The sequence below is a fragment of the Pagrus pagrus genome (genome assembly GCF_965226575.1).
Source record: "Pagrus pagrus genome assembly, contig: HAP1_SCAFFOLD_206, whole genome shotgun sequence".
Classification (NCBI taxonomy): domain Eukaryota; kingdom Metazoa; phylum Chordata; class Actinopteri; order Spariformes; family Sparidae; genus Pagrus; species Pagrus pagrus.
In genome coordinates this window covers 1-15,286 of record NW_028175257.1, presented here as the reverse complement: position 1 = coordinate 15,286, position 15,286 = coordinate 1, and the positions used below count along the sequence as shown (strand labels likewise).

At 40.9% G+C, this 15,286-nt stretch overlaps 1 protein-coding gene across 2 annotated transcripts; it reads left to right on the top strand.

Moving 5' to 3' along the window:
• Positions 1-3,165: 3,165 nt before the first annotated feature.
• On the top strand, positions 3,166-15,280 carry LOC311254060 (uncharacterized protein). 2 transcript variants are annotated; one of them, XM_084384481.1, is made up of 4 exons: positions 3,166-4,341; positions 9,861-10,068; positions 13,736-13,780; positions 14,287-15,280. In XM_084384481.1, the coding sequence occupies exons 1-4, from the start codon at positions 4,303-4,305 to the stop codon at positions 14,379-14,381; spliced, it is 387 nt and encodes a 128-aa protein (XP_084240607.1). In that variant the 5' UTR covers positions 3,166-4,302; the 3' UTR covers positions 14,382-15,280. The 2 variants fall into 2 exon arrangements, with proteins under 2 accessions (XP_084240607.1, XP_084240608.1); XM_084384482.1 differs by having other exon boundaries at positions 3,167-4,341; positions 9,861-10,059.
• Positions 15,281-15,286: the final 6 nt, after the last annotated feature.

Genomic DNA, 15,286 nt, shown 5'->3' with positions numbered 1-15,286 from the left:
CAACAGTCAATTAAGGCAGTGTTTTTCAATCTGGTGGCCTCCTGTCCTGCATGCTTTAGATGTTGACACACCGGATTCAAATGAATGGGTTGTTATCAGGCTTCTGTTACCAGCCTTTTAATTTAGATAGAGCAAGGACAGGGCAGGCGATATCTTTATCTGGCACATTTCGTACACAGTGGCTGTTCAAAGTTCTTTACAAAACACAAAATAAGTTTGAAAACAAAGACGCGCGATTAAAAGATGGTTTTGAGATAAATAGTAAATATTAAAATTCACTTGGGTGGTGGCTAAGATTTTTAGCAGAGGCTGTTCAAAGCAAATGTTGCATAAATGTAGCTTCTCTGTGTTTTTGTATCGACCCAGTGTGGGAAGAAGCAACAGGCTGAATTCTGCAAATCTAAAATGTTGAGGAGGTTCATACTGACAAAATATGTCTGAAATGAAGAAATTTCAGACCAGCCGCTGTGTTTTTTAGTGGATTCAGACCTTTGGACATGACAGTAATTGGAGTCTTAAAGGTCTGACTCTACTGTAGCAGTGGTGAAAGATATGTATAATGACCTGTGTAACACTAATCTTCAAGCGTAACCATGCCGAAAGGCAAAAAGAAAGGGACTGTAACCTCCTTTCTTCCCACAATTCAGAGCTTTAGGGGTTTGAGTCTACGTGACGACCCGATGTGTCTCCCTAAGGTGTTGGAGAGACTTCTTGGTCCCGATCCAACCCAGCTGTTCTCCATTTTTAGAGGTGCTTCACCGACACCACCCTGTCCGATGGCCTGATCCTAAACCAGAGCCCTGAGGAAAAGCATCTTAATTTTTTGTCCAAAGAGCCAAAAATATCCTTCAACTCTGAGTGTGATCCTCAGAAGGATTGACTCTCAGCAACCAGGATGTTTCTGTGTGTTATCTCCTCGATATCTTGAGTTACAGATGGAGGGAAGGATTATCCAGCATGTATCAGCCTATCTCTGAAACACACACACAGTGACACACACACTCACACACACAGTGTACTGGAGTGCAGACATGAGCGTTGTTCTTGTTGATTGCTGTTAGTTTCATCAGAATTACTTTGGATGGCTGGTTTCATCACTCATGGGTATGCAGGTTGTGTGCGTGCGGCAGCCGTCTTACGAAAAATAAATGACAGATAAATAACTAAAAATCAGAACGAGGCCAATGGTTAACGTTTATCAGGTGGTGGAGATGTTTTGAATATTAGTGCGACTGGGAACTGTGCGCCTGTCTTTCTTTGTATGTTCGTCTGATGTTTACTTTTTTTTTTTTCAAAGGAAACCTGTCAGTGTCTATCAAGAAACACATCATTCGTTCGGGCTGAAAATGGACTTTGTAAAAGGTATTTGGGGGGATAGTTATATATTTTTCTCTTTTGGATGAGGGTTATTTTGATTTCGCTGTGACTCAGGTTTATGTCCGCTGCTGAGATTAAGACTTTTTGTGTCTGATGCAGAGAACGTCAGTCTATAATCAGGTATCTGCTACGACCCACAGGTTAATTGTGAATTGTAGTTGTGTATGAAGGGCAGGTTAACTCGTCATCACACATCACATCAGTCTGGATAAATCTATCTATACACACCTGAGCTCAAGATGAGTCATCAAGAATACGCAAGCATGATTTTGTTTTATTGTTTTACATACAGTATATTTAAGGCAGGGCCACAACATGGAAATTGTACTTTTTTATAATTTCACTGCATCTTTAAAGGTTTGATGTGTAGGATTCAGGAGCTGAAAAGGAATTTAATCATATTTATCTTTTCATTAATGTTTAATCACCGGAAAATAAGAATCATTGTGTTTTTGTTATCTTAGCACCACTAGATGTCAGTAAATCCTACACACTGGACCTTTAAATGAGCTCTCCATCACCAGTATTCCCACCTTCACTTTATTCTGTAATACAATGGAAAAAAGTACAGAAAGTTATGTTACATAATGCAAGCTCTGCTTCTCAGCACATTTTCTTACAGTGTAACTTCAGATGTTCTTTGTACAAACTTAGAAGAGTAATAAAATTTGTAGTAAGAATGAGAAAATAGGTCATAGCAACAAAAACTGAAAAAGTTCCCGTTAAAATGAGAATCTTTATCCACTACAATGTGAAACTGAGCAATGTTTTTTTTTTATCATGATGGCAGCAATAGCCTGCTTTAAAGAATGACTAAGAATGAGTAATAATAACCCTTTTCAATTTAAGATTATATGTAAAAAATATGCATTTAAAATGACTTGACCTTTGTTATGTATTTTGTTAAGTTGTGTCTACATTATCATAAATGTTTCCAACAATGTTCAAACCCAGAAGAAATCAAGTTTACTCAAGGTAATGATGCGTTTCATGTGGTCGTGTCTGTGTGCTTGCGTTCAGGTCAATCACTAAACTCAGCACTCACCAGAGAATCCGGTTCTCTCTCGTCTTCTTCCTCCTTCTTTCTGTAACTTTACGTTCATGAAGTAAAGTACATTTCCCCTCAAGCTGCAGTCAGCCACCAGCAGACACTGAACTTCACCTCAGGTTGATAAACGGGAGTGAAGATAAATCAACTTTTTAATCCTAAAAAGTTCAAACTAATCTCTGAGTTATCCTCTTATTGGTAAACAACGCCAGCTCAGAGCAGGATCTGATGTGACTCTGGGTGTTTACTCCTCCAGAAGGTCTGGCTCTACACCTGACTCTCTCCTCTCTGCCCAGCCTTTCTGCAAATGTCTTTTGTTTTGTTTTGATAGAGAGATCCCTCGAGGCAGAAGGTACACATTGTGTATTGATGGTGGCACCAGTAATGGTTAAACGAGCTGCACCAGTTCAAGTGTTATATTATTTAGAGACATGAGGGTATTGAAGTCTTTTAAGTCGAGTTGAGGGTCCTAATTTTTCTTGTCTTTGGTCTTACAGAAGATTGGACATGGTGCATGTGTGTGTGTGTGTGTGTGTGTGTGTGTGTGTGTGTGTGTTTATGTCCCCACCAGCCCTCAGTGCGCCCTACATATAAAGCGGTCCAGTCCAATGTTAACACCAGCTGCTGCCTGTATCTCTAATTATAGCCTCTGCAGTGCAGGCTCCCAGGGCCAGACTGGGGGTCAGGTTACCTCTTCCCAATGCTCTCTCACATGGACACACACAAACACACACACCGCCGTTTAAATTGGGCCTCAAAAACAGGTTCTGACGGGGATTAAGAACTCACACGGGGCGAGCTGACTGGATACTTATTCACTTATTTACTCTTCGCTGTGACCTCTGTGACAAGTCGGGAGGAAATATGTTTCCTCTGGTGGAAGATACAGAACGTCTGGAAGATTTAGAAGTTTAAAGCTCTGAGTGAAAGCTGTTGTCAGAGGCACAAGGTGAACGTGTTCGGCCGAGGTGCTGCTGTCGTTTTAGGACCCACCAATCATTTAAATGTTGTCAAATAAGATTACAACAGACAAATTAAGTAAAACAAAATCAGTGATGGCTTAAGATCTCTGCCTTGTGATTTTGCAGGTCAGTTTAAGGCAGGTAAGAAGTGAAGTAATGGGAAACACTGATGTAACATCAGCTGTTATCGCTCTCCATCATTAAAACATGATTAATAAGCTCTCAGAGACACGTAGCACGGGAGACTTCTCGACCTTTATCCCTTCACTTAATCCTCCCTTTCTCTCCATCTCTTGATCTTTTGCTCCTGTACTCCTTTTTCTTCCTCTCCTCTTGTCCCCTTCCCTCGTCTCCTCCCTCCCTCCACTTCCACTATCTCTCTATTTTGGACCCTCAGAGGGGGGGCAGGGTGACTCTGAGTAGGTCAGTCCCTTCTCCCTGCTTCGCTCTATCTCTGTCCGCCTCACTCTTTCCAGAATTTGACCGGCTAGAAACTGAAACTTTGAGAGCATATCCTGGACACAAACTCAAAACCTTTAGGAAGCACTTTGAAAATAACAAGAACCCTACACAAAAAACGAAGAAACTCTTCACTGGATTTCCTTCCAATTTACTCCTGTGGGGAAGGTTTTAGTATATTTTTAGACCTGCTGTGATCCAGCTTAACACAATTGCAGTGCACTGCCGGATTTGAGCGTTGCCTCCATCGTCTTCTCCTCGCAATCAACCGGGGCCAAAAAGGATTTAACGAAGGAGTTACATGCTTGTTTCTATGGTAACGCTGCATTTCCTGAGCTGCTGAAGGACTGAAGGTTATCAGTGAACATCCAGCAAACTCAAAAGTCCAAGGTGCTGTAAAAATCCATTTCTATCTGGCTGAACTTAACAATGATGATCTGATACTGATGTGAGTGAATGCCGGAGGTCTATGAACACGTCGTTTATCTACTAAAGGTTAGCTGAGACTGAGGGAGCGATGCCAAACTTTGAGGCGTCGAACTGCACCTTTGATTGTGTTTTTCAACTTTTTGTAGTGATTGTGTGATAGAAATGTCCAGAACAAGTGCTTTTGTGTATTCCACATTGTAGCCTGTTGCTCTATTGTCACGTCTAATAATTAAGAGCAGGAGAACAACAGTGAGAACGCTGCGTCAGCACATTTTTGGCTAAATAAAGCAATGTGTACAGCACTCATGTCCTCTCAACACAGATTATGGCCTCGGTGTATATGTGAGTCATGCGCAGCTCAATCAAACAGTAATCGTGTCATGTTTTAGAGGACTAAAGAGAGGAAGGTATTCAGTATTTCATGAGAAAAAACTATTTTTCCTTAAATCATCTTGGGATCTCTCAGATGTGTCTTGGGATCCCTACAGGGTCCAGACCCCCCGGTTGGGAACAACTGCATTTGAAAGTATTTCGCTTTGATGTTGAAATGATCAATTGCCTTTTTCTTCACTCATTTTTCTGTTTCCCTCGTCTCCCTGCACCGCCACGTAATTGCTAAAAAAAATGTAACTAAGAGGAATGGTTGACATGTAAATCACTGCTTTCATTATCTGTGCACATAAGCTGAATTTAACAGCATAGAGAGCTTTTAGTACATTAATTCTTCTGTCTGCTTACAGGAAATGTATTATCCTTCTGTGCTTTTTCTCCAAGTTGATGCCAGGCTGATATTGTAGTATCACGTAATGATAAGTGGTGTAAGAACTGTATTTATCCTGTACGGAAATGTGTCAACACAACAAGAAAAGTGACCCCTGTCATTTTACCAGACATATTACCATAATGATGCATCAATATGTGAGCAGCAGTTTACTGTTTTAACTATTTCATAATAATAATGCCTAACAAGAGCACTTTAGAAGCAGTATCATGCCTACTGATCTGAAAATTGGTGCTTATAATGAGGGGGAATGCATTTAATAACTCTCGTCAGCACCATTTGTCGCCTTTCATTTGCCCTCAGACGCCGGTGAGTGGCCTGCACGCACATCGTTCGAATTCTGTTCATTCCTTTGCCGTGGAGGAGGCGGCCGCAGTTGGTGTCCTTGTTTGTGCGTGTGAAGATCAGCTTGACGCTCGGTGGTAACAACAGGTGGACCGGGTCATCTGGTTGTGCAAAGAGGACAGACACATGAGGAAAAATATTTACAGGCTGTGACTCAAGCTATAAAAGATTGTCTACTGTAATTGCATGGTTCGGAGAAGAATGGTGAAGTGGATGATTGCACAGTGCAGCTCCCTTCTGATCTATCTGCTGAGGGACATTTAGACTATGCTCTAACCCTCTGTCATTGTACCATCGTGACCGTTTTACCTGCTGCGGATCAATATGTTTGCCCCCGACCAGCCGTTGCCGGGGCCTTCACTGGATCAATGGTCAGCTTTTATATCACACACGCAGGCACTCGCAGCTCTACATCTGAAATGACACACACGCCCAGCTGTTGTTCACCAGATCAATGGTTAGCTTTCTTGAATCTGACGCACACACCACATATGCACGTCGGAGCGTGCGTGGGCAGGGATTATGTTAAATTGATTTTGTAGTTTGTTATGTGAATGCAGCAGCAAAAAGGTCAGCCTTGGACCGGCTACTGAATCAAAACACATCCATTCTTCACATTAAACACCCGCTTGGGAAGACATATATACACTGTACGGTGGAAGGATGGATTGAAAGCAGCTGCTGTTACAAAGAGAACGAAAATGTCCTTCTGAAATGTACTTTATCTTTTTGTTTGTTAAGATTTTCATGAAGATGTTTCACCACCATTCTGAAAAAATGGTTTGCAATCTCCAAGTTTCCTCCGTGCATTGTCATTGTGGGATGAATACTGTGCGTGAGAGCATGGATCCCTGACCCAAACTCGTACACAGAGAGTTTGTGAAAAAATGTGGCCTTCTTTCAGTAAAAAATCTAGCCTAGTGAAAAACAAAATAAATAAAGTGTAACATTATGAGCCTTTTTCATGGTCATCTACACTGTACATGTTGGATACACAGGCAGACTGTAACCATGGTAAAAAACAATCCAGCTTCACGTATAAAGGACTGTCTCGATATCTCAACCTTTGCTCAACCACTCTTTCTCAAACTCTCTCTTCCACACAAGTCTCCATCTTCATGTTAATAAAATTACACCACAATGCCAGAAAAAATCCTTGAAATTCAGCCTCAATTGCATCTGATTAAGCATGACCCGTGATTTTCGACCTTGTCCAAATATGGAGGCAGGACATATATTGTTATGTCAAATAATTAACCGAAGAAAAAATCAGAGGCATCCTTTCCTGAAAATCAGCACATTTATAGTGTAATGTGTGCATTACCATTGATGGTTTAATAAGGGCATCAGCATCACTGTGTACAGCCCAGTGCTAGAAAAAAACTGTTGCCATTGTACGTCTCTGCAAACCACAAATAGACCACTGTTGGGGACCACTTCAACTGGGTCATTTTAGCAACCTATCGGGACATTTTGTAGCCGAATTTGCCCAAACCTAACTGGACAACAAGCACAGCATTGTCACAACATAAACATAAAACTGAAACATAAATTTTCAACATGTCCGCACACATATTATCCCGCGACTGCGTTGATGTTTTGCCCTCGAACTGGCTAATCCGGCCATGACAACATGCTCCTTCTCTGTGTATCAAATCATAATACTTGTTGCTGCATTCATTGTTTAACAGTCAGTTCAGTCGAGTTCACCTGCTTCTGGTTTTGAGTGCACAGCCTCCATAATAGGCTATATTATGGCTAATTTACTCAAGTGATTGGGTTTAACGCCAAGCAGGAGCATATACCCATACTGAGAGAGAAGCACTGAATTGTGCCTTGAGCTCCATACATGCTATAATGAGGAGACAAGGGAACGTTGTCACCGATCTACTCTTTGTTTCTATTAATTGACAGTGAAGATGAGAGCCATTAGAGTCCAAACCGCCACCTAATTGTGTCAACGAGACTGTCATAATGAATAGCGCTGAATGGCTCAGCTCGGCCAGCTCAGAGCGTACAGGACTCATGTAGATCCTGCATCCTTCAGGGCCTCATTAATAACCTTGAGAAGGGCATATTTCTTCCAAATGAGCCGGTCCTATTTTAATTCACATCTCCACCACAGTGTAACTATCACTTTATATTTGCGGATAAGCTGTGTGAGCGGCAGGCAGGGAGAGGGAAAAATAAATCATCCGAGGCGTTCATCGCAGCGCGCCACATAATGAACACAAACAACCTAACGCGGGAGTGTAATCATGTTACGGCACGCGGCCCCACTGCCATACAACGATGAAAACTTTCTTTAGAGAAGTAATTTGTCTTGTAGAGCAGATTTTTCAAAGTGAGATGGAATCTAATCTCCTCATCGCCTCAGGCAATCGGTGTCTGTCTCTCTTTCTCCTCGCTGTCTCCCACTCTTTCTCCTCCTCATATCTGTCACTCTCATCCCAGCACAAAGAAGCACAGAATGTATTCGCATGAATCACTGACGTCCATGTGAATAAACAGCTCCTGCGCGCATTAATCAGAAGAATTGGTCGTGTGAATGCAACAGGCACGCTGCTGTACATACTGTAATATTATTCATATCAGTGAGGGATGAGAGTTACACAAATTGGACTCAGTGGTGGATTCATGGTGGGCAGATGTCAATATGATTAAAGCACCAACACCATCATGGGCTGTAACCCCGTGCTGCACTCAACAAAAGGCCTTAAGACAAAGTGAATCTTCCACCCGCGCAATACTCACAAGGTTTTTGTAGTTGATTTTGACATTTTACCACCAATCTACCACCAAAGCCAGACAGTCATCACCTTCTAGAGTAAGTGCTAATTGCATTGCAATCCTTTCGCCGCTTTGAGATGAAGTTACAATTTTAATGGTGAAGTCGCCTTAAAGAAAATGATTGTAAGACTTTACAAAAAGATACACAGAAGTGTGAGTAGTTACTGAGGAGCGAGGAAGGAATCAATCATGAACGATACTTGATACTAAATGAATCCTGAACGAGTAATTCCTGAAAAACTGCGATTCACGGACTGTGTATTAGATAATGATGAGTTACTGGAGAACAGGGAGACACTATATTGTCTATAAATCATTAGGTAATGATTATTTCATTAGTATCCATGAATCAACATAATGATCACTTTCTCCATGAGTTGCTCTTGATTAACTCTGAAACAGCTGGTGAGTGGCACAAGCTAGTGACAACTTATTAATTACTCATTACTGAATCATGAGTCACTGTGATTGTGAACAAACAAGTAAAATTTAACATCATTCTGAGTAGTTACCAAGTAGACTCATTAGATACTAATTACTTAATCATTAGTTACTCTTTTTTGCATACCTTAAAGTAAAGTCAGACAGACTGCTAGAGTAGTTACTAAGCAGTCCCTCATTACTTCATGTTTATGACAATTAGCTACTGAGTTTCTTCTACTTTCTCAGCAAACAAGAACAGAACAAATAAACAAAAATGAAGTTATATAATCAATATTTTTTATATCAATGATTGATCAAATAACTACTTGTATGTGAAAGGTGTTGCTGCTGGTGACAAACCCACAGAAATGTATCACCTGACTTTATAGTTCCCCTCAGCTCTACATAGCTTTTTTTGCATCTTTCAACTGATTTTCCTTCCTACAACTCTTCTATTGTTGTTAGCGCCCACTGCTCTTATACGCTTAATTCAAAAGCCCAGCAGGCAGCTGTTCACTGTATGTTACCTGCCCAGCAACAGCAGACGAACACAGCTGAGAACAAGCTGGTGACCCTCTTGAGTAACTCCTCAGGGGGCCACATGAGTAAATGATGAGCAGATGAATACTAATTGGTTCATCGTATGTGCTGCATGTTCAAATAAGCGACAGTTTGCAAACCAAATCAACTGAATATATGTCAGTATTGTGTTGAGTTTTGCTGTAAGCAGCGGAGAAAACAAACTCGACCAATTGTACACATACGGGCCAGTTTGCTAGCCGTTGGGAGTCCTACCCGGCTTGTAAAAACAACAGTGTAACAAGAGAAAGTCTAACTGGGAACATGGAGATTTAAAGAAGCTGTATTTTCGGGGCATGGAGTGTCGAATAAAGAGAGATGCTGCAGTTTGCCCGGTGGGGATTGTGGGATCTGGCAGTTTTTTTTATGGCTGACAGTTGATGCTTTATACAATGTTAGAAAAAGAATATTTTGGTCGGTACTGCAGCTTTTTATGCCTTAAAAAAATCTGTCTCTCATGAGTCTTCACACAGAAGCTTTTAGAGTGATACTTTTCACATAAGAGCTTACATGATCTGTTAGCTAAGTTAGCTAACTAGCCCAAACTTTGTGATTTGTGAGTCCGAGCCTCCTCTACTGTTCTTCCATACTTCTTTTTATGTCTCTCTTTCTCCTCGAGGTCTCTTTTGTAAGAATGTCCTCCTAACTTCTCTTTCTCTGCTCTCAGCTCTCTCCACCAATGAGCAGTCAGGCGAACGGCGGGGGGGCGGTCCCTCCAGCTCAGACCAAACAGAGGACATTTTTGGACGATGTCATTTTGACCTTCAGCTCACCGATGGCCTGGCTGCTGGTCGTGGCTCTGATCCTCACGTGGTCAGGAGTCGCCATCGTTCTCTTTGACCTGCTCGACTACAGAACTCTGGCAGGTAACAAAGGTCATTGTTGATTATTATTTGTCATAAATTTTGTTTAGCATTTTTAGTAAACATCTGTTTACCATTCAACAATGATTATAATTCCAGGAAAATGTGATTATAATGTGTCTGTAATGTTTCGTTATGACCTGATGACACTTTCCTTCAACTCATCTGTGCTCATTTGTTCACATATTTACACTTCCATATTTCATTTCAAACATTTTTCAACAAACCTTTCAGACATTTTTGAAGCAGACTTCAAAAGTGGACATACTCTCATGGAGGTCATCAATTTCAGCAACATCCATCTGTCAAGTTAGGGGAAACGCACCATCTCGTTTTTGGAAACATGAAAAAAAAAACTTCTACATAATTTTGATGAACTGAGATGAGTTTTTAGGGGTTGAAATGCCAATCCCAGGAGAGGAAGTTAAATAATAACCTGTCTGTCTTAATTTAAAGTTCCCATGACAGCTGGTAGAGTGCTATTTAATGGCAGCTAGGGAGGGACTTGTAGCGGATATTGATTAGCGTTTATAGTAGCCAATAGTGCTTAAAGTGATAGTTTGGGGTTTTTGATGTGGGGTTGTATGAGGTACTTATCCCTAGTCAGTATATTACCTGCATGCAGATGACCGTCACCTCTTCCACTGTGTGGAGAAGCAGCACGTAGCACCGACGGGTTAGCAGAGCATTGAACTACTGAAGGCCCACTGAAAAATATATACGTATATGTTTGAACATTTTTGGCGCTTTACATTGCCGTCAGACTGCCCTTTCCTTTGTCAGTACATTCCCTCAACAGTACAACATCTATATTCCTACACATGAGCGCAGCTGTGCCTGCTGCGCACTGTATTATTTAGCAGAACAGCTGTTTGGGTCGGACTTTCAGCGACAGTCCGACGGCAATGCAAAGCACCAAAAACGTCCAAAATATAGCGCCACTTAAAAGGACATTTTTTAGGTGTGCCGTCTTTGAGGTTCTGCTTCACACAGGGGGAGAGCTGACGATCATCTACTGCAGGTAATACACTGACTAGGGATAAGTACCTCATACAACTCCACATCAGAAGACCCAAATTATCACTTTAATGTATGTTATGCCCCCTGCCATGGAGCTAGAGGTCCACAAACTCTGCCCAGATTGTAAGGGAATGTATTATCAAGGTGGTTTTCTTCCTGGGTTTGACTCCTGGAAGCCCTGGGCTGATTCAGTGAATAAGACCTCTAACTAGCCAACTACATGTAGCAGCAGAAACACTCCACGCTTTGGTGGTATCTTTCTTTTTATTCGTCCGTGGCAGCATCAGAAAAATTAGGAGAACGTTTATCGGACACAAAATTTGTGTACGCCTCCGAGTGCAGGATGAGTCAAAAACATTCTTTATCGTTTTTCCAGGAAGTTACAAACTCTATAAAAAGCCTACCATTTCAAAATACCTACAAAATATATAGTGACATATGGAGCAAGACGCTTGACTTTAAGGGAACTTTAACGCTGGTTGTGTTTAAAGCGGCACACATGTTGCGGTGTGTGTTTCCCATCACTTGACAGACAGATGTATTGAGAATGACTCTATTTTTAGGAGTGCATTTTCTGGCACCTCACGTTCACCGAGACTCTAACATGAACAAGTCCAGCAGCTGAAATGTATGTACCAGTGTAGAACAGCTGTGTACATACTGAGGTCTATCCACTCCTTCTCATTTTCCCTGACACTTGTAGAATGGTTTGAAAGGCCACTTCCTGGTGTTAACACGCACACTTCAAATAACAGTTACATCTTTCAGTCCGTCGTCATTTATATTGCAACATCTATTAGTTTAAAGTAATTATTTCTCCTGTTTACGTGCCCTTCTTTTAAATTCTTTACATTGTCTGCTGCTGCACTACTACTACTGCGAGCAGCTTTGTTCCTCGTATATCTTTAATCCTGTTATCTCCACCTCATGACTTAATTGTCTCGCGTGATCAAATTCCGTTCGCTGTGATCACACTTTAATTACTTCATTGTCAGGAGATAACAGAAAATGAATTTCCCTGAGAACGCAGCTATGTTACTGATTGATTAAAGCAAATGTGGCAGTCGAGATCACTCCTTCAAACATTTTCAGTTCTGCTTAAGACTGTCTTTTCACTGGCACCGTGATCAGGCTTACAAGGCTCTGCACGCCCATTAATTTATGTCTTTGAGATAATGAGAGACGTCTGATTATGGCGTAACAGGAGAAAACAAGAAAGAGCATCCGTGGCACGCTCTGTAGCATGTTTTAGTTTTGTATACAGAGACTCTAGATTGTTAACTAACCCAGAAATTAAAACACTGAACAAAATGCAGCGATGTTAGGTTAATTAACTTCAGTTATTATTTACTTTACATTTAAAGCAAAAGTTTGAAACTCTGGGAATATGTAGGTATGGCTAATACAACCAGTGGTTGTTTAGCTTCAGCTAGCAAAGAGCAGCAGTTGTCGGTGACTCTGGTGATACGCTGCCGCACATGCTTTTTTGAATTCTGGCCTTTTTCTACAAATTATAGCTTTAACTGTTAAATAAAACAAGGAATCATATGTTTTTCACTTTGTTATTTGTAGGAATTGAACAAGCAACAAATACTGTGTTAATTAGTGAGCTTCACAGGGGCTGATTCTTGGATTTTGTAAACTTTGTACAGAACCAGGCTCGCTGTTTCCCCCCGTTTCCAGTCTTTATGCTAAGCTAAGCTAACTAGCTGCTGGCTGACATGAAAGTGGTTTAAATCATGTGTGATTCTCAGACTAAGGAACCACAATCAGATCAATATTATTATTATTGTTATTATTATATGGAAATTTCAGATGCAGTTTTACCTCCTAAGCTACAAGTATTTCTCAGGATACCATTTTATAAATGTTTTTTTTTTAAATAGTTTTTTTCTAATAATTTAAAAGACATATCCTGGAAATCATGCTATCTAGCACTTGAAAAATTGAAAACATTTTTTTTAATTTAAATTTATAGCTAGAATATCAGCTAAACATGCAAAAAAGTTGTATGAATAGTGAATTTGTCTACAGCGAAGCTTTCAACATGTGCTCCAATAAAGACTGAATGAATGAATATTTATGGTGGTTTAAATTTAGATTTTCTTTCGAGGACATTCCTACTTCGCCTACATTCAGTTACTCTATCCAGATTATGAAATATAAAAAAAATAATTGGCCTGAAAGAATAACCTTTTAGCCATATGCACTGTAGTGAACCAATTAATCAACCTGACACACAAAGGTCAAGCTGCCTCCGAACAGAAGCAAATCAATCACTTTGATTTTGTAACATGTGTATTCCAGCGTGCGGTTGATTTACTGGGATAATGACCTTTCAATCCATTCTACTCACATCTGCTCCTTATCACTGCCACCACTCCCACATCTACCACACATCACCGTGTACTGTATTTGGACTATCCTACAGTGTGAGGATAGTCCTGCCTCACACATCTCCAACTCCTCTCCTCACTTTCCTCCATTCCTCCCTCAACCCTTCACCTCTTCTCCATCCTCATGCCGTCAATCACCTGCCATCCCATCCAAAGACTACACATCATACTGTGACGACCCCGTGTGTTTATCTCCTGGTAAAAACAACAAATACAAAAAAACACTACTAACAGTTTGACTGCACTGCTTGCTTGTGTTATAGTGTTGCCTGTGACAGACCAGAGAAGATATACACCATCCCTGCCTGGTATGTGTCCAGTATTTCAAAACATGGCGGTCTGTATTTGACATTTCGAAGGGTGACTCAACACTAAATCAACAGAAAAAAATAATGCTTTCTATTGGTTAAAACTTTCCACCTGAAAGAGTTTTTCATCAGCTGTTAAAAGCCAAACATCTGCTGTGACCCAGGACAACTCTAATGGATGAAGCCAATGTGCTTAAAAGTTCCACAGAGCTGTTTTTCTGCCCTAAGCGGTCGTTTCACACATTTACTGAGGTTTTCAGAAAATTCCTCTCGAGATTGTGGGCCGTTTTTATTTTGTGCCTTTAGTTGAAAATTGTTCCTCAAAGAAAACTGTCCACAGCAATGTCTGTGGATTGTCCTATTATCTCTTAATGTTCCCATGTCTTGCTCATTTTCTTGTTCATAACTTTTTTTTTTGTTGTTTACATGCTTCAATGTTCAAAAAACACATTATTTTTCTCACACTGTCCGAAGCTGCAGCATTAATCGTTTACTGTCTCTTTAAGGCCCCCCTCCTGGTCCAGTCTGCTCTGAAAGGTCGGCTCTCAAAGGCCTGAGCAGGCACTGCCCATCATGTTTCTGCATCAGCTCTGCTATTTAAGCTATAGTGACAGGGAGGGGCAGACAGTCACACCGACGGGAAACACACAAAGGCAGGAAGGGGATCTGAAACAAGAGGAGAGTTAGACACCAAAATAAAACAGGAAACAGAAACACAAAAACATGACCTAAGTTCAGACGAGACACGACAACTGACAACATCATCCTACCTGTGTTAGCTTAAGTGATTCCAGGTTGATTTACCCTTTGAGCATTATTTACTGGTGTAAAATTGTGTTAAGTTATCTGTTCACTAGAATGTATTCTTGTCCTGGTCTGCTATTAACTACAAACAGCCTGTGTTTGTCAGGACTCTCAGCTACAGATGGATGGCGGATTTAAAGAAAGCCTTGTGTGTTTAACCACCACATGCCGCCAGTACAACTTCAGTGCTACTGGTTATTAAATTTCCCAAATGTCTGAAGCACTAGAGGGGATGAACGCTGGTAAAGAACGCAGGCTAACGCATCCCCTTCAAAGCCTTCCATAGGTGAACAATTGGGTTAATTGAGAACTCGTGGTTGTTAAGGCCATATTCATTCAAATTCAAATTTATGCCATGCCCTGTGTGGCAGCATATGCAATTGTAATTTTTCACTGATTTATTCAAGGCTTTTCTTTAATTTGTCACCAGTCTGTGTATTCTTAACCCCTGTCAGGAAGTGCACGACATCTCAGCACATGTGCCTGCTTTATGGGTGTGAAACTGCACGCATTTGTGTCCTTAACACCGAGGAAACCGTCACATACAGGCTTAAAACAGACATCTTCATGCTGGGTTGTGACATTCGTGTCTGCTGACGATCGTAAATCTTCAGACCTGTTGGGATTTCAAACTAAATAGTTTGTTAAATTATATAGATGTGATTTCTTGTGACTGCCGACATTGAAAAATATGTTTTAAAA

Bases quoted from the DNA above. Each gene is read 5' to 3' on its own strand.
- LOC311254060 (XM_084384481.1), top strand. From the start codon at position 4,303: ATGCCGGAGGTCTATGAACACGTCGTTTATCTACTAAAG. The intron at 4,342-9,860 runs GTTAGCTGAGAC...CTCTGCTCTCAG, and splicing joins ACGTCGTTTATCTACTAAAG to CTCTCTCCACCAATGAGCAG. The intron at 10,069-13,735 runs GTCATTGTTGAT...CTTGTGTTATAG, and splicing joins AACTCTGGCAGGTAACAAAG to TGTTGCCTGTGACAGACCAG.